The sequence below is a fragment of the Lonchura striata genome, chromosome 16 (assembly GCF_046129695.1).
Source record: "Lonchura striata isolate bLonStr1 chromosome 16, bLonStr1.mat, whole genome shotgun sequence".
Classification (NCBI taxonomy): Eukaryota; Metazoa; Chordata; class Aves; order Passeriformes; family Estrildidae; genus Lonchura; species Lonchura striata.
The window spans coordinates 7974983-7994296 of record NC_134618.1 but is presented as its reverse complement, the minus strand read 5'-3'; the positions used below and the strand labels follow the sequence as shown (position 1 = coordinate 7994296).

The following is a 19314-nucleotide window of genomic DNA, read 5'->3' as shown; positions in this document are numbered from 1 at the left end:
TACTTGAAGGGACAATATTAAGAGATGTACTTGAGAAGCAAATGAATAACTAAAAATAACTTGTCTCATGTTTGGTGTGTCTATCTCAGAAGGAAGATGTGTACACAATGTGTGCACTGTGTGTACACAGTGAGCAACTGGGGTTGAATTGCTGGCTGAGAGCAGTTGCAGTATTGAACATACTATTCTAGAGAAAAAACCACACAGATATTTGTTAAACTGAGTCATCATCTTGAATATTGGTAATTAATTCTGCTGACTCATATGTGCAATGTATTTCTGGCAGAACACTTTGAGACTTACTTTCACAGATACTTAATTTCCTTCTTCCCAGTCCCTGAAATGGCATTTTACAAGAAAATGCAGATTGTTCATCTGCCTGTTCTCTTCATCAGTGTGTCTTTTCCTCACAGAATTGATGTGACTCGAAATGACCTTCCCTGGGAATTTATGACAGACCGTCTCCCAACCATTTTATTTTTCCCTCATCAGAGGTAATGTAATTCTTGTCCCTGTGGTTTTTTAACTTGTTTTACTGAGCTGCAGTAATTATCTGTTTAAGTGTCTTAGTAGAGAAAAAAGCCAAAGAGTAATTCATTTCCGTATACGCATTCTTACCACATACATATTCTAATGAAAAACCACCAGCAAAACAACGGAATAACCCAAGCAACACTCACAGATTTCCACTCTTCTCCCTCAAGGGCTCTTAACCATCAGCAAATGGGAATTCAGTCTGCTGGTACTGGGCAGTTACCTACCACAAAATCTCTAAACCTATGCCTTAAGTTTTGCCATTCATGTTTTAATCCAGTACAGAAAGAGTTTTGTTTATATCAGTTCTGAGCCACCCAAGCTTCCAACTGATTGGCTCCCTGTTTCTTTTTGTAAGTACTCATTTTGTCTCAGTCTCTGTAATTCTCTAGACAGTCCCTGGAGGGACAGACTGAGTAGTTTTATTATTTTCATAATGTTCCAACTGGCTTTATAAAGGTACCTTACCTTTAGTCATTGCTTTTACTCCTGCTTTTCCTCTTCAGTGTTTTTTATATTTTGGTGCTTGTAGGTAATCAAGAAAATTAGGATCTGATAGTATTTGTAGTACCTGTAGGACTACTAGAGTATATTAATTTTGGATATAAAGGTGCCTCATATTAAGGCTTTTTATGCAGCTTCTTATCCATTTGCCTTATGAGACAATTTTTGCAGATTAACTCTTCTCAATTTCTTTCCACCACATGCTGTTAATATTTTGTTCTATTTGTTCTAAATAGCCTTTTAGCTTCTTTGATACATGCTGTGGTTTTGATCAATAAAAATGGATGATGATGTAATAAAACATTACCATAATATAGTGAGTCAGTTTTGATTTAGCGTAGACTATTTTTTGCCTAAATTATGTCATGATTCATTAATCTGGGATGAGAGCTGATAGTCAGCTGAACAACTGGTGATGGTAATTACAAGAGTAACTTGGTCCATCACCAGGAATCTGCAGGGGAGGAAAACTCATGGTGTTCATTCTGCCAGAAATAGCTTAATCTTGATGAGCAGGAGCCTCATCTTACTGAAGTTCTTGAATTATTGATAAAGTATGGTTTCTGTCTTCTACCTGATGTACAGTAAGTAGTTTTCAGTAAATGAAATGAAATGTTTTTATATCCCACGTTTATGAGTTGGATTTTACAGAAGGTATTTTTGAGGGATGTGTAGTTGGTAACAAAGGAACTCCCTGTTCCAGATGCACATTGTAACCAATTCAGCACATAATGTCACATGCAAGGGCACACAACAGTTGTCCATGGTGTGTGTTGTACAGGAGCACCAGGAGGCTTTATGCTTTATACTTCAATCTGGTTTATTACTTTGCAATATTTTTTTTGTTTGGGCTTATTCTCTGTTCCTTTTCTCACTTGTATAATTAACCATATCTGAATGTATGCTACTTACCATTACTGTAGTCATGAATTTGACAGCCAGGTGGAAGCAAACAAAGCTTTTCTTCCTTGTTTTGATGGCTGCCTCAGGAAAGAGAGAATATGCTGCTGACTGGCAAAGCTGGAGCAGACCTAAAGTGCTAAGCTATTAGCTGGCTTCCCAGTTGTACAAGGTGAGGTGGAAGTGGCTGTGCTGCCTGAGGAAGTGAAATTGTGTTATACTGGAACATGCTGAGTGAAAGGCTGAAGATGGAACTGGTTCAGAAAGAAAAGAGCAAGAGTCAGTTCCAGTCTAGTCCTTAGAGGACAGTTTAGCCTGGTATATGTGCACATGGTTCACAAAGGGCAGTAACTGTAACATTTGTCACAGCTGGAGCTGGTGTTTTTTAGTGGTTGATAGTCTTGAGGAAGAAATTTGGTACTTGCTGTCCTTGGCCTCCCTTGTTGTAACAGTTTATGTTGTTGTAGAAAGTAAGGAGGCTTACCTGCGGATTCACAGCTTTACAGGGGTAATACACCAACAGAAAAATCTTGTTTGGTTTGCTTCCTTCATCACCTCTTACATAAAGACAAAGCAGTAAGAGGAGAAAGTAAGGAGGTTGTTTGGGTTTTTTTTTGGCAGTAAAAGGGCCTTCTGACTAAAGTAACTTACTGTTTAAAAGCAAACTGCTCCCTTGCCATGGCTTTCACGTGCTGGCACTCACTAAGCTACTGCTTCCAGGAAAACAGGTTCAAAATAGTGATTTCCCAGTGGGTAGCTGTATATATCTGGACTTAAATTCTAATAATATATGTAGACTTAGGAACATTTAAACATCATCCTTCAGTTTACAAATACTAATGGCACTGTACTCTGATCATACAGTGATGTTTCCCTATATACATGAAGCTCATAACTCATGATGATGAATACTTACTTTTTAAGAACGAAATCTGTTTTCTGCGATTTAACAGAATTTTTTCTTCAAATACCAGTCCCATGCAGAGATGCTTAGAGCACCCAGATTGGAACACGGAAAAGTGAACATCAAAAGAAAATCTGTGTAATCTATCTCTATTACATGAGTTTAGGTTTCTCTTAGCTGCTGATACTAACTGTACTTGATAAAAAATAAGGTATCAAGTTGGAGTTAAACAGCAGGTGCTTAGGTAAAATTATGCTTGACCTTCCAGAGTACTTTACTATTAACTTGTTATGTCCTTCTAGGAAGGAGCAAAGTGTGAAGTTCCCTGAAGACTTTTCAGTTAACCTTCCTAATCTCCTGAAATTTATTTTACATCACTCAAGTCTTTCTTCGTCAGAGCCCTGTACCAAAGAATGCCTATATAAAGAGTCAGTTCTACAGCAAGGACACATCTCACACTTAGAGAGAGAAATTCAGAAGTTAAGATCAGAAATCAGTGCCCTTCATCATGCCCATGACCAGCTTGAAGCACAGCTTTCTGAAGCCAGGAGAGAGGAACAGAGACTACAGCAGCAAAAACACACACTGGAAAAGCAGCACAAGACACTGCAGCTCCACAGTGAGCAGTTACAGGCTACACATGACCAGAAGAATCAAGAATTGTTAGAAATGGCTGAAAAGCTTCAAGAATTAGCTGATGCATCAGAAAACCTCCTTAAAGAAAATGCTTTACTGAGAATTCTGGTGGCATCAAGAGGAGGAAAGCTACAGAGCAAAGATGAAATTGAAGAACCCCTTCAATCTGAGGAAACACTTTCTGAAGATAATGACATATCACTTTCAACAGCTACTGCTCCTTTAGAGGAAAAAAGGATTGATAATATTGATACCATAGAGACAGAGCACAGTAGTGGAAATAGGACAGAATAATTGCACACACAAAGTCAAGTGATGCAGTATTGGGTAGGCATTTATGCAAATTTTATTGACATTCATTGTAAATAAAGACTTTCCCCACATGATCTAGAAAAAGAAAAATCAAATTGAATATTTTTGTATACTTGAACAACTTATTAGATACCCCCATCTTAAGAGGAGAATGGAAAACACTTTCTGCACTTTACTATTGCACTAACTTACAAACACCTATCCTTTTAAATGAAAGATACTGGTTTGTAGGGGCAGCAGTGTGCAGCACCTCTGACTAAGGACCAGTTGTTTTCACTGGCTTTCTCTTACAGCTGCTAGAAGGGAAATCAGACCTTTGATTTATACTTTTCCATAATTTCTGATATTTGCCCTTTACACTGCATTCTCTCTGCTGAATTAAAATACATACTTCATCTGTGTAATCAGTAAACTTGAATGGACAAAGTCATCTTGCTACAGCTGTTCTGTTCTCGAACTTCAGCACTTTGTATCACTTTTGTATACTGGTATTCTGACCTTGGAAACCAGAAGAGGCATGTGTGAACTCTTCTCTGCTGAAAACTGGGGGAAATCTTACTGAATTAATCCTTTTTTTTCTTTGCTTTTAAGAGGTCTCAAATACAGCTATTTAAGTGTACAGGTCTGACTATACATGCAAGTCTCTTGAGAGCAATATTTTAAAAAGCATGTGTCAGGGTAAGAACATTATCAGCTGTACCCCTATGTTGTACTCAAGAGGCAACAGCAGGTGCTTTTTACTACTGACAGCATTTTTTGCTTCAAATTACAGCTTTCAATTTTAAAAAGGCAAATGTAATACTAAGAAAGCAATTCAACATCTTGGTGTAGAACTTTTTGTCTAGGCCATTCTTGTCTTGCATATAGTTAAAATTCTCAAGCAAGCTTGCTAGGCCTTAAGTTATTCCATATGTACAAGAAGCAAGTCTAATGCTTCCTCTGGAGCTGAATTAAGGCTAGGCAATTAAGTGTTTAAAAACATCAGTATGCAAAGGAGGCCATTTATAAAGTAATAGAAAACTGGCCAGTGACCTCTAAGCATGTGTGCCTACACAAAGAATTTTAGAATACAGAAGCTGCCATTGGCTGCTCAGTGTTTTTCCTCCTCCTACCCCCAATTCTTTGCAGTCCAGAGCTTCCCATTTAACACCTTTCTACAGTTCCTATAGCTGAACTCCAGGACGGAGTAGGAAATACATGTTATCTGGAAGGACTTGGCCATTGCTACCTAAGAACTTCTACAAACTGACCAGCAATAACCATTGCCCCTATCAACAGTAGAAAAGGCTGAAACTTCTGTTGTAGTACAGTTCCATCAAAAGTTATATACAAGATACATTAACTGAATTCTAGAGTTGTCTGGCTGTATGTATTACAAAATGCCTTTTTGTAACAGGCTGTTAACATACACCCTAAGTACACAAACCAGGGTTCTAGGAAGAATTCATACTAGTTGCACTTAAGCCAGTTTTGCTAAGTAACCACTTACGCAGTTTCAGCACACAGACCTACGGAAGACAGAGGCCTGCTCTACTGCCATTTCAAACACCTGGAAACCATCTGGACATTCCCTGAGGGTTTAGTATCCATCATAAGTTCCCAGGTTGGAACCCATCAAAATAGCAGTTTCCTTGCAGTGGCTACATAGAGAACTCAGTTCTAGCTGCCAAAAGCTTAACCAACATAGCTGCAGCTAAAGGAACTTTTCCTTTCTTGCTCCTTTGTTTCCTCCATCAGCATATTAGTGAAGGCTTATCCCTTCTTTTCAAATGAAGTACTCTGCATCAGTGCAATAAACTCTTCAAAGGAGGAGTTCTGACTTAATGGCTGCACACTCAATCTAGTAGCAGAAGCAAGCTTTAACTGCAGATATGGTTTTGAAGGTCTGGAGTCCCATCCATGGTAGTGGTTCAGAAGTCCCTGTATATTATATACACATCACATTTTCATATGCTACAGAACACAAAGCAAGAAGTTTCTGGCAGCCTATTTACAGTTCACAGTTGTAAAGTAGTTCACATTACAGTAGTAGCTCCATCAAAATAGGCTCAGCTCAACATTCAAGTAACAAAAAACAGTAGTAGTCTCTTCACACTAGTATATACCTGTGCCCATTGCCGGCAATGGACATTACACTAGGTGAGTCAGCTCCTGCCATAGAGGAATTAGGATACACAGTTGATGCAAAATGCAACTTCTCAGTGCATGCAGTTGCAAACAAAGCTTATCTAATTCTCATCAAGGTGTTTTCTGATGAGTAGTTTGCACATGACCAGGTTCTTCACAGTATTGAGATGCTTCTGCTGGTTACACATCATGAGTATAGCCTATCCACACATGTCACTCTGAGTTAGCTGTGTACTTCTGGGCCATTTGGAGTTAGCTTTGCTTTCCTCTCCACGCAGGGTCCTTTAGCAGAGTACTGCACCAGCAGAAAGGGCTCTTTGGTTTCTCCCTCACCCACAATACTTTCCTCATCCTCACACTGGCTGAGCTTCTGCAGCCGCAGGTAGCACCAGCAGCCCAGAATCAGGGCTCCCAGAGCTGCAATAGCAATCAGGATAACGATGACAGTCACCACTCCAGTGGTGGGGCTGTGATCTGTGATAGACATGGCAAATAGCTGTCCTCTTCTTCAGGAGATTTTTCTGTTCTCACTATTAGTCTTGATGCATCGTCAAACTCCTGCAGGGTTAAAAATAAATAATGAATTTGTGCAGATTTACTGAACTCAGCAAGATTATATGCATGGCTGGTATTGTCCACAAGGGCATGTGATCCTCTTGTACTCCAGTGCTTTATGCTGCTCAGTCTTAGAATCACAGAACCATTTTTGGCTCCTGAGATGCTTGAGATAGGAGCCTACTAAGAGGTAATTTTCACTAGGAGGTGCAAGACAAGACTGAAAGCTCTATGGAATTATAGTTTAGCACAGGGAGATTTAAGATTGTTCATACAAATGCTGTATCACAAGTGAAATCTCAAATCCATGACATGGTAGCAATTCAGCTACCTTTAGTTTTCCTCAAGGAATCCTACAGAAACAGTACATTTGGGTGTCTGGCCTTTTTAAAAATCTAATTTACAATCATCCTTCTTATATACTAACAATTCCAGGATTGGTAACCTAATTGTGAAGGTAATTGCAGTGCTGATGCCTTACTATAAGTCTGTCCATAACACTGGTCTGCTTACAAGGGCTGAATACATGGTAATTAATTTTTCATTGAGCACATTAAACATCTGTTTCTATTTTTATGAAAAGCAGGTAGAGCTGTATTTAAGACTAACAAAGCACAATGGAAGCTTCTCCTCCTCTTAGTGGCTTTAAAAAGGTAAGAGAAGCATAGTCTGTTAGGACTGCAGATGGAAGAGGGGCAGCAGCAGAAAACTGGAGGAGCTCCAAGACTTCCTTAGTTTGCAGGAAAAAAATACAAGTAATGTCTTTTCCTACTTCTTCCAAATTCACAACCCTATTTTAAAAAGTCCTGTGAGCCTTGTCTTTAGTTTCAAAGTTACTGTTTACAAAGGTGATAGCTTCACTTTCCTTCCTTCAACTTTTAGGACCTAAAAGGTAATGAATGAATGACTTGCTTCTTTCCTACTACACTAGCTCTTCAACAAAACACAAACTCGTGCAAGACTACTATATAGTAGAGACCAGAGCCAGTCCTACCCATGAACATCTCCTACCTCTGTACTACTGTAAAAATCAGGTTAGGGCTCAGTGCTGCCATTTCAGGTACAAAAGGTCAGTCCTTAGAGGTTGTAAGGCCAGCTCTAAGTGCACATGTGCCTTTCTCTGGACTTGTACCCACTGGCTGACAGTGGGCTAACAGGAGTATCTTCTGGCTGCCAGTCTGTTGAGAGTTACATACACCTGCCCAGGAAAAGCCCCTTGTCACCATCACTGCTGCGGTCTCAGCTGCAAGTACAGCATCTTCATACAAAAACCCCTCAGAAGAAGTCACTCTTAACCCACCCTGACCCAGGACCACTGGGTTACAGTGAGTGTCACTCAACTGCATCAAGTGTCTCACCTTCATTTCAACATGAGTCCAGGCAATTACAGTGCAGGATCCTTACCAAGACAGCTCAAGCCAGAGAATAAGTTTGTTCCTGAATGTGTCATGGAATAACAGACCCATGTGTATCACCATTTCAGCAAGGACCGCAGAGTTTAGCACATGTCATTAGAATCCAGTGTCACATAACTTGCAGACACTGTGGTTACATTTCCAGCCCTGTAAACTACAATCGACAGTTTGTAGGGTATCTGATACAGCCAGCCAAGTTCTGCAGACCCAGTTTTGCCTAAGTAGTAAAACCAAACCTGACCACACCACACACCCTCAGCAGGGCTGTGTGCCCACTGCAGCCAGAGAAGTGTATGATTTATCACGATCACCTTAGTTCTGCAATGCTTATTCAACACAGGGGGATCAGCTGAGGGTGATTAAGAGCGACTTTCATGTAGTTCATTTTCCTCAGGGCATGTCTGAAGAGCAGCACTGTTTGATCCAGCCAAAACAGTGCAGCATCAGCATAAAAGATAGTTTACCTTGCTTCACATGCAGACACTGTAGTCACACTGCAGCTTCTTCTGGAGGCTGCACTATTGTGTCAGCCTACTGTTCCTCTACAGCAGTTTGTGTTAGCACATAGCCTTGTATTAAGCACTTACTGTCACCTAGAGAATAGGTTTCCACAGTGGAAACTATTGCAGATGCTATCCCTCTGCCAGTCTTTGAGTAGACAGCATCAATTATGTAAGTATGAAACTGTTCACATCACCAGCCTCTTTATTGCCAGAATTTTCTGGCGATCTTGTTTTAGGATGCACAGGACTAATTTATGACTAGACAATTTTGAGTCAAACACAGCAGCTTACAGATTCCTCTTAGAGGTCTTTCTTGGCCAACTCCATAGATTACTTTTAAAATTCTAAATGTTTTCTATTTGACTTAGAATTCAAAGAACTTCACCTTTCAATGATAAAGTGTAGGTATCCCTCCTTCAGGCATATTCTCTTCCCACTCAGGGACTTGAGAGACAGCACCCTATATGAAGTCAGGTATTAAGCATCTGTACAGATGGCATAAACAACTAGTTAATAGTGTACAACAGTAGCTGTAGATAGTTTGGAAGCTATAGTGTTGCTAGCTCATACTGCTGTTTTTCTGGCTTTAAGTCACTGTACAGCTAGAGCTAAAGCTCTTCTGCAGTGTTAGTTCTTGTCTACCCTTAGCACAGTATATTTGCATGTTGTAACTATATTAGTAAGAACTTCTGGAGGAGCCTTGGGATTGTGTTGTTTTCTGGACACACAGCTCCAAACTTGGTATTCTTTCCACCAGGAACTGATTGGAATCCACAAATTGTTCAGGCCTACTTTCCCCTTAAAGCCTACCTGAGCCCCTGTGAGCATACCAGGAACAGCACTGCCTTCATTCATCACTTCTACTGGAAGATATCAGAGGCTGTAAATTCCTCATCTTCAAAGAGGTTGCCAGCACCATCCATATATTTGGTGGCACTGGTAGAGCCATGTCCCTTCCCACCACACTTGCTATCATATCAAGCATCTAAGCATATTAACTCATTAGCAAGATTACTCAGATGACTGAACTGCAAATAGCCAATTTTAGTTATTCTATTTTGTTCTTCAATTAGTTCAATCAAGCAGTGAAAACATCAGCTAGAAACCATTTTTCCATAATTAACTTGCTTTTCTTTTTTGCCTAATACCAGCTTCTACTCAGAAATTCACTTGTGAAGTTTTATTATCCATTTCAGAAGTTGTAACTAAGGGACAAACAGAAAGGCAGTCTGAACTGCCAAAGGCTACTATGGGACAAATGCAGTACAAGACTGAAATTAGTTCCTAAACCAAGTTTTTCATTATTACAGGCATTACCCTGCTAAGTTCACTACTTTAATGCCTACAGGCATGTTCACTGCTACCATTCAAGCCAAAACTATAGGGAGAGGCTTCAAAAGCAAGTTTACTATGGTTCACCCAGATATACTGAAGTCCTCACCAAGCAGTTATGTTCAAGGTACAAGTATTAAGTCTTTCAGCTTTTTTTTTTTTTTTTTTTTTTTTGGGGGGGGGGGGTGTGAAGCTACTGTATTATAGTATTCCACCTAAAGTTAGTTAAATGGGGCATAGTAAAGAAATGAGAATAAAATTATCAGGGTGACCTTCAGCTTAATTTTTTTTTTTTAAATCAGTAAGAACTGTTTACATAAAAAGCCTCCAACAACAGCTTTTAAATCAACATGCTTCTAATTGTGAATAATGCTTTCTCCTGTTTCTCTAGTAAAATCCCTTTTGATGAATGCTGCATACTCGACACCGTAACACCCTTCTTGCCAATGGAAGTCAAGGGGAGAACCCACTGGGAAGATCAGTGCTGTACATTTACACTGGCACACAAAGTGTGTATAGGGTCCACACTACCCATAGAAAGCAACACAGGAGTGCTCAGGCTTCTCCACTTGTACATAAAAAAATAGCATCACTTATTCTTCATTAACTCCAGTTAATACCACCTCCTTGTGATAATGCCAAGTTACCTTGCACAAGCTGGAGCTTGGCCAGAGGCTATTTTAGAAGCAGGGAGCTGTTTAGTAGAATGCTTCAATGCAAATCATCTTTTCCCAACCCTTATTATAGTTTTGATGAGGAACAGAAGAGGGCTTTTCTGTGGCTAATTAGCTGTGGACAGTATTCCAAGAACTTAGCATTCAGGCAATTGTTAGACACTCCAGAACAAAAGCTGATACCTAATAGCATTGGCTGGAACAGGAGTTAGTTCCCACATGAGGTGTAGTGGTACCTTAATCAAGACTCACTTTTAAACGTTGCACCAAGCTAAACCACACAGAAGTTGGTAGTTTACAGAAGACAGCAAGATGGAGAGATGAGAGAGTAGCAGCCCAAGATGTTTTCCAGACATGACAACAGTTCTAAGAGCAGACAGACTTTTTCAGCAGCATAGCAAGTGGAGGAGGTTTATGCTGTAACTGCTGTCAGGCAAGTCAGCCAGTTAATGCAGAACTGAAAACAGGCCTACAGTGTTAAGACCATGCTGACTTCAGAGGTAATTGCATGGCTGGCAAAATATCCATCAGACTCCAGATTTTTATCTGTCAGTGTCACATCCACGTGGTGCTCTAATGAAAAGTCTGTCCTGACATGATAAGAGTCACTTCTGACATTCCATTACCAGAAGTACTATGTTGTATATACCCCCTGGCATAGCTTAATTCTTGATATATTGGAAAAATTACTGAGATGCCAATATTAAGTTTGCTGATAAAACCAAGTTATTTTTTTCTTTATTTAGATTCAAGGTAGCTTTCCAAATGTGTCATTTTGGGGTTTTTTAATGGCTTTGTCTAACAGCAGCTACACAGCACCCGATGTTTCTGAGAGTCAAACCATTTTAAAACACAGCTCAAATCTTCAGACAGCAAGTATGCCAGGAGTCAGTCACGTACCTGCACCAAGCAGCTCTGGCTAGGAGTCCTCTACGCAGACTTTGAGTCACCTTATTACAAAGGTGAAAGTCGCACTGGTTTTGGATCTTGTCTGGCAAGTCTTCTCACTCTTCCCCTGTGGAGAGGGATCACACTGGTCTCTAGCTCTTCTGCATCCTGAGTGCCTTTCACGTTTGGCTTTCCAGTGACATAATCATGTTTAACTACTAGCCAGTAGTTAAATTGTGCCAGTCTGGCACAAGCTAGCAGGGAAAGATCCCTTACTGTTTCACCTACCTGCTAATCAAGGTAACAGTCTCACAAGTGGTTTCAAGTTCTTTAGGTTCATTCAAAAGCAGTATCTACTGACAAGTGTAATGTCTACACCTACACTTGAGTCAGGAAAAGGAAGAGCACGAGATGCCACAGAACACTGCAGATAGATACTCAGAGGAAGGAACAAGACTCATTCTGAACAACTTGCGTTACCGAAAACTCCCGGATTGTCATCGTAAAGGTCGGTTTGGACACAACCCTGCAGCACGTACCCAACTCCGCACTGGGCGAGCCTCTCCAGCCGAGAGGAGCCGCCGACGATCCATGAGGCATCACCTTGTGACTGCAGCACGGCTGCAAAGCGCCGGGAGACGGGGCCAAGCCCGGGGCGAGGCGGCGCGGCCCGGGGGAGCCCCGAGTCACCCGCGGGGCCCCGCGAGGCCTGCGGGGCGCTCGGCACCGCTCGGAGCCGGCAGGACCAGACGCGGACACAAAGAGCGAGAAGGGGCGGCCCCGGCCCAGCGCTGGGGAACTCAGACGGTCCCTGCCCGCCTCACCGACCCCCGCCCCGGCTCACAGCACGGTGAGCCCGCCCGCAAGGAACCGAGCCGCGCCTCCCCCGGGTGGCTCGCCCGCGATCGCCATCCCGCAACACCCCAGCGCACCCACCAGCGTCCCCGCGGTCGCGGCGCTCCGTCCCCGGCCGCGCCTCCGCCGTACAGCGGGACCGGGCGGCGCCGCGCGGCGCCAATGGGCGCCCGGGCAGCAGCAGCTGAGGGCGGGGCCCCGCGGCCCTTCCCTCCCTGCCCGCGGCAGCCGCGGCGGGTGAGCGTGGAGCCGCAGGAGGCAATCATCGCCTCGGAGAATCGGAGGCATGGAATCGTGCACTCGTCGGGGTTGGAAGAGATCTTTAATACCGCCCAGTCGAACCGTCAACCCAGCACCATCATAATCACCTCTAAATCTCTAAACCACATCAGCCAGCGCCACATCCAGACGCCTCTTCCTCTAAAACAACAGCAGGGACAGTGCCGCCACCACCGCTCTGGGCAACCTATTCCATTGCCTGACTACCCCAACAGCCGCCGTCTCAGCTTAAAGCCATTTCCTCTGGTCCCCTCTGTGGGCACGGCAGAAGAGGCCGGCCCCCAGCCCACTACAACCTCCTTTCAGGCAGTTTTGGAAAGCGGTGAGGTCCACCCGGAGCGTGGTCGGGACTGAACAAACCCAGCTCCCTCAACCACTTTCCACAGGAATGGTTCCAGACGTTGTTTGGCGGGTCTCGGCGCCGGCGGCCCGCGGGAGGCTGAAAGGCTCCCCTCAAGGGCCGCGCTCCTCTCGCCGCCTCAGCGCTCAGCACCTTGAGCGTGAGGGCACGGCTGCCCCCGCCAGGGACTGAGGGTGTCGGACGTCGCTGAGCCAGCCCCAGCGCTCTCCTCGCCATCCCCGCCGGGGTAAAAGCCCTCAGACACCTCCGTGACGCCGCAAGAGGCGCCCTCGCTCCACGGGGGAGCAGCAGGACGGCCGCCGTGAGCGGGGGCCGCGCCGGAGCCGCCGCGGTGTTGGTGGCGCTGGCGCCCCGCCGGGCCCGGCTCTCCTTCCCTGGCCCCGCGCAGACAGCGCCGGCCTCCCTGAATTTGGTAATTATATTTGGTAATTCATGCCATGGTGCCGCAGTTAGGAAATTGCCCAATACAGGGACTTGTCACCCTTCGTCTGAATTTGGTTGTTTCTGGAGTAAAAAAGAATATTGTGACTCTGATGTGGTATAGTTACTGGTAACACGGATCCCAACTTATTTGAGATTCATCTGACGTCTGGCAGAATGAGTTTAGAGGGAATAGACTGTGACTGAAGATCAAGTTTGGAAGTCACCATGACTTAAAGAAAAACCTGTTTTACAACACAGTTTATATTGTGGTTTAACCCCAGTCAGCAAACAAGCTTTCCATTAGCATGATGGGGGAAAGAATCAGATGACTTCATTTTATTATTCACTTTTAATTATCAATCCTGCTTTCAAGGAAGATCCAAAACATAGCCCTACACTAGCTACTCTAGAAAGAAGAAAATTCACTCTATTCTAACCAAAACCAGCACAACTGCAAAATTCTCCATGGAGTAAAACTAAATTTTCCTTCCTTAAATGCAGTGTCCACCATAAGCATGAAACAAGGTGCATGGTCTCTTTCCATTCTCATTCAGTGGGAAGCTAAATATGCCCCAGTACCCCCATGGATGTGTCACCTCCTCTACTTGCTCTCTAGGCCATCCAGACACAAGTCATCTTTTGCCTGGGAGCTGTGCAGCCCCCTTCACATATGTTGGTGTGTCAGGAGACCTTCCTAAGATGGCAGGTAACTCTGGACTGCTCTCAAATCCTATCTAGCCAGTTTGCAGCATCAGCAGAGCAGCTGTTTCATGGTACATACTGCCCCAAGCACACCATCTTGTATTTTCTTTAGTAAAAAATTTATGATGGCATAGAATATCTGAGATACCACAGCCAGTTAAGAAGATTTTTATAGAAATCACTGTTTAATGGAAAGACTAACAGTTTAAGCTTTGGATCTAATAAGTGTAGTGCAGCATCAGTTTCTACTGTCTTTATGCATCAACTACCATAGAAAAGATGATAAAACACTACTAAACCTCAAAAGCTCATAATCCTTTTTGAAAGAAGTGTAAGAGTAAGCACAGACACTGTTTACTTTCATTGTCGGTAGCTAATGGTCTGAATAGTCTGGCAAAGTAGTACTGGCCATGGCTTTAACCTGTGAGGTGAGCAGATGCAGAGGTAGCCTTTGGACCAGTAATGTAATAAGATATCTTAATCTCATTTTGATACTTAAATCTCCCCAGAGATGCCTGTTTTACTTATGTAACCATGGATGGAGTCTCCACTGTCTATAATAGTCCCAATCCATTTCAGTGAGAAGGGTCATGCCCTTTTGTACAAAAATCACGAATGCAATTATGACAAAGCTGACTTGTAAAAGCCATCAAATAATAGCACAGCCTTAAGAGAAGAAGACTAACAATCACTTTGGTATAATTTCAAAACTTTTTGCCTTTGAGAAAGTTTTAATAGTCATTTTGTATTTTGTATTTAGTAAATGGCACAAAGAACAAAGCAGGTTCATTCACATAATTTTCTTATCTTTGTAAATGTGCTGCTTGCTCTGTGCAGGCTTGGATGGGAAATTTCCAGTCTGTTGTAGAGAAAGTACAGTGCTTTTAATCTTTCAAAATTGCTTTAAAAGCCCCTCTTACTTTCCCTCCTTCACCTATCCCCAGTTAATGCTTAAGGCTTTTAGCAGGGGCAAGGGTGTAATGATCTCAGATCCATACATGGGGAGCAAAGAACCCACTGTATTCTTCACCAGGAGCTGCTGAAGCATACTCAGTTAAAGCCATTGAGTAATATGGTTTTTAGCTGTGCTAAGGATGAAAAAATGTGAGTTTTCTCTCATTTATTTACTGTTGCTCAGCTGTGCACAAATAATGTACAGCTGTAAACATGCAACATGCTACTACAGGAGATATTTTTCTCTTCCTTGGAGAAGAATAACAAGTTTATCAGTATGAATTCTTCCTCAATATACATAACTTACATAAAGAGATTTGACAATTTTCCAAATTTATACTGTAATTTAAAGCACAGACTTCTGCTTTGATGTTTTCATATCACAAGCACTCAAGAGTTTAAACCATTACATGTGCTTATAGATTTCACTGGGAATTATCCACAGAAGAATTCTGGGGTCACTTGTGGTTGTCACAATGACAGTCATGACAGTCATTTGGCTCTCTGCTGGAGCTACTCTGACCCAAGCATAGTTTCCAGCAGTGTTGATTTTAAGTGTTACTAATTATAGAGATTCTTTTGTTTCTTTTGAGGGACTATACCACTGTCAGAGAAATAAATGACTAGATTATGATATGCCTGTGGGTTTGTTTTTTTTTTGTTTTTTTTTTTTTTTTGGAAATAAATTGTTTCCGTTGTTTGCAAATTCACACACTCATTGTCTCCTAATGGGCTATTTTAAAAGTATTTATTTTTGGAGTTTCTTTCTGTATATATCCTGTGCCCTCTAAGTATATTCTTTGTATACTCATTATGCTTAAAGTTTGAACAATTACTGTTAACATTTATTCCTTTAATTAGGGGCATATGTTGTATTACTTCTGAAATGGTGGCCAGTAAAATATGTGCTCCCTCTATTTCCACTTGGAAAGACAGCAAATATGCAGCAGATGCATATTACACCTATAATACCTGTTCCATTTCCTGTTCTGTAGCACTCCTTGGTGCAAAATGTGTTCAGTAATCATTGTGCACTCTAGAAAGTGTATCAGGGAAAGAGACCACACAGAACAGTTTTGCAGGTCTGTAGGGAGATTGTTGAAAAGGACAAACTGCTGCTGTCTCCATTTGAGGACGTGTAAACAGCATCTTGCTCCTTTACTTACAGGTCACTGGAGAGCACATACACAGAAAATGGGACCAAGCTGACCCTCTACAGCAACTGAGCAGGTTTTATATTTTCTTATTTCACCTGGGAAAAATTGCACAAGAAATTATTAATCCAGCTCTGTGCATGAAGAGAAATGAAAGTATATGAAGAGTTTGTACAGGTCAAAGTTTAATTTTTTTGAAGTTTTGCAAAACCTCAGGGTAATACTAAACCAAGATTTGCTTCCTCTACCAGAGCATGCTGTACATGCCCCCAAATATTTTCTTATGTTCTTGTGCTGTGGAACCCTACCAGCTTTCCTTAGCCTTCTGCTTAAGAAAGCATCTGTTGAGTTTTGTACTCAGCTGTTTGTAATTATGGGTATGACTCATCAAGTATAAAAGCACTTTTAAGATTTGTGTGAGAATAGACTCACTGTAGAATCAATCCATGTCTGCTTTAGTCCTAGGAATACCCACCATACCAATTTAAAAGAAAACCTTCAAAAGATAGTTTTATATGACAGCATAATTGAATGATGCGCTCTCTAATTCTGATTAGTGCTGTAAGTGCTATTTAATGATGAGAGACTGTGAATCCAGGCCAGGAAAAATGGAATGTTTAAAACCCATCTGAGCATAAGATTTAATTTAGGATTCTGAAGGCTTGTAGCCCTTTTTTGGCATAGAACTTAAGTTGGGACAGAGTGTTTCTGCTTGGATGCCTTGCATTCTGCCCTGAAAAGACAGGTTTTATATGTAACTCCTTTGATGATAAAAGGTGAAACCAGTGCTGTACATCATATTTCCAATGAAAAGTATAATCTTTATTTTGCTGCAACACTAGGAGATAACTGCAGCTATCTCCTAATTCACTTCCACGGCTTCAAAATATGCAAAAAGATGAATTTGCTGTGTTGAACATCTTTGTCTCATGCTTTAGATGCTGTTTTTGTACCTGAGAACTGATGAACAAGGTACAAAGCATTTCCTTTGTGCAGCAGTTTTATCTAAAGCTTTCTGCCAGAATTATGAAGCCTACTGAGAAAAGACATCTGGTGAGAGTGCCAGCATCTCAGGCTCACTCTGTGGATCTGGGTGCAGTCCGTTCCCCATCCTTCCAGGTTATTACTTAGCACCCAACAGTAATTTTAAACCATGTTATTTTAACCTTGACAACAGACATGTTTTAGCAAAATCAAATGTTGCTCTGTAATTAGGCTGCAGGCCCAATCTATAAGGAGGCAGGAGAGGGGATGGTTTCCTAGTTAAAAGATTTGGCAGTGTAACAAACTTCACTTTACAGGAACAGTGTTTGCTTGGCACTATAGGTAACTCTGTTATGCTGAAAACTAGATTCCTTGATATACATTTGGTAAGCACATTTGGTAGAGTGGTTCAGCATTTCCTTCAATTTAACTTTGCCACAATGAGACACAACAAAGCTGTTCCCAGTTGCAAGACTGGAAGCAGAGGCAAAAAGTTTTTCTTTTCATTCCTTCTCTCATCCATGGATAAAACGCCACATATTTTATGTTCCTGTGTGTAGCAGCCTTTTCCTACTCTGGATAAACTTAGCATGCTCTTATTTCTTTCTGTCATCAGTAGTGTGGCCCAGAATATGCTTTTCCTTTGGCAAAGCAGTGTCTTAGGACAAACAGTCTGCAATCATCCTCTGACTCATTTCTTAGTAGGAAACTGAAGGACAGCAAAAATGGAAGATTAGATAAGCACAAGCTTAGCAACCTTTATAGCCTGAAGATAGTCCAGAGAAGCAGGGTCCAAAATATAAAAATTGTCTTAAAAATGACATTGCTAACCATTATGTGTGTGGTTGGAAGTTTGTAGTGGTAGAGGATGCACTGGTAACTATGTGAGGATCACATCTCCTGAAGAAGGCCACAAAGCAGCAAGGATCACAAAGTTCAGGGTGTGCATCTTGGGAGAGTACTACTGCTAACAACATAATGCAAATCCTTAGGGAAGGGGGAGTTTGAAGACCAAGGAATTCAAGGTACTAACTCTGCATGGTGAGCAGTGCACAAGAAGTCTGGACTGGTGCTTGACTAGTTTGCAAGTAAAATTTTACATCCTTGTTTCACCAGCTATGATCCTTATTTAAGCAGTGCCAAGTCCCTCCTGGGAGGGCAGAATTATGAGTGCCTGCAAACTGTGGAAGGATCAGAACAGCCTTTTCTCTAGTGGCCTGGCTCTTTTGTTGACTCAGTTTTTAGAAATTTCTGGTTTTATAATTTTTTATCCTGAGAAATGTGGGTTAAGTTGTATGTGTCAAAAGTTCAGTATAAATGTGATCTTTGTGGTGCTTTTGTTTGGAATAGCTCTAGTTTAGAAAACTTTATTGCAGAATTTATGCAGTGGTAAAGCTGTTCCTACAAAACAGTTTACAGTAGCTGTCATCATCAGATGTTTTCTAGGCACTACATTTTCTTCTGTGCTTGCCTATCAGGATGAAGAAATTAAGAAGGATAATTAACATGAAGCTTTTTGCCCCACAGATGTTACAAAGTACATTTCTGAGTCAGAACCTCCTGGATACAGTGCCTGCCATCTTGTGGACAAGTCATACTGTGTCTGAATCTGAGACAAATATTTAAAGACCACAATATTTTGTGTATGTGATATTTGTAACTCAATGCAAACAATCTTTCTTCTTGGGACTTATTTTTCAATTTAAGTTACTTGAGTTTGCTTGGTTCCTTTAATTTTGAGGATGCTTGATTTCCTCTGCTCCACTTATTAAAACTATAAAACATAAAATTTTCTGCAGTTTTCTATTTAAGTAAGTATAAATAAATAACTTAAAATGTTCATCTGGGAACCAGTCAGAAGTCATTCTGAGAAATCTGTCAAAGCTGCATAAGTGCTACAAGCCAACAATAAGGAGACAATAATTTTAGAAATTTCCTTGCTTCAAATTTGAAAGCAAAAAGATTCCTCTTATTACAGACATAAACAACTTGTACTGATATTTGAAATTAAGATATCTATATTCTTTATTGACCTATATTAGCTTGATTCCTTCTTGGTAGAATGCAAGTGACAGCTCTTATGTCATTCTTTAGTGAGTGAAAAATCCTTTCCAAATGCCGTAAGGATTAATCTTATGGGGAAGGTTCTAATCCCCCCAGTATTTGTCAAAATATTATGTCTGCTGAATGAGATCAGCAGGCATAATAGTCTAAAGGACTTTTGTAGAAGTCCTTTAGAGACAGCCCACTACCTGTTTTTCTAAAATTTATGGTAAATGTGCTCAAAAACAAGTATGTTAAAGTTAAAAAAATTGTTA

General features: G+C 41.4%; 2 protein-coding genes across 6 annotated transcripts in view; one reads left to right on the top strand and one right to left on the bottom strand.

Annotated features, from left to right (window-relative positions):
• The window catches only part of TXNDC11 (thioredoxin domain containing 11), a 35577-nt gene extending 24385 nt beyond the window's left edge, over positions 1–11192 (top strand). For 3 of the 4 annotated variants that reach the window (XM_031506182.2, XM_077786846.1, XM_021538007.2), the window contains 2 exons: positions 414–494; positions 3145–3864. In XM_031506182.2, coding sequence (XP_031362042.2) covers positions 414–494; positions 3145–3772 — 709 coding nt within the window. In that variant the 3' untranslated portion in view covers positions 3773–3864. Of the gene's footprint in view, positions 1–413; positions 495–3144; positions 3865–9700; positions 9850–10113 lie in introns of those variants that run through there. The other variant, XR_013340853.1, reaches the window with a different exon arrangement.
• On the bottom strand, positions 3802–12276 carry SNN (stannin). Of its 2 annotated transcripts, none has more exons than XM_021538008.2 (3): positions 12221–12276; positions 11297–11411; positions 3802–6475 (listed from the first exon to the last, which is right to left on the bottom strand). In XM_021538008.2, the coding sequence occupies exon 3, from the start codon at positions 6402–6404 to the stop codon at positions 6141–6143; it is 264 nt and encodes an 87-aa protein (XP_021393683.1). In that variant the 5' UTR covers positions 6405–6475; positions 11297–11411; positions 12221–12276; the 3' UTR covers positions 3802–6140. The 2 variants fall into 2 exon arrangements, with proteins under 2 accessions (XP_021393683.1, XP_021393684.1); XM_021538009.2 differs by lacking the exon at positions 12221–12276 and adding an exon at positions 11824–12025.
• Positions 12277–19314: the final 7038 nt, after the last annotated feature.

Excerpts from the sequence above, each read along its gene's own strand:
- SNN (XM_021538008.2), bottom strand. The coding sequence starts at position 6,404 with ATGTCTATCACAGATCACAGCCCCACCACTGGAGTGGTGACTGTCATC.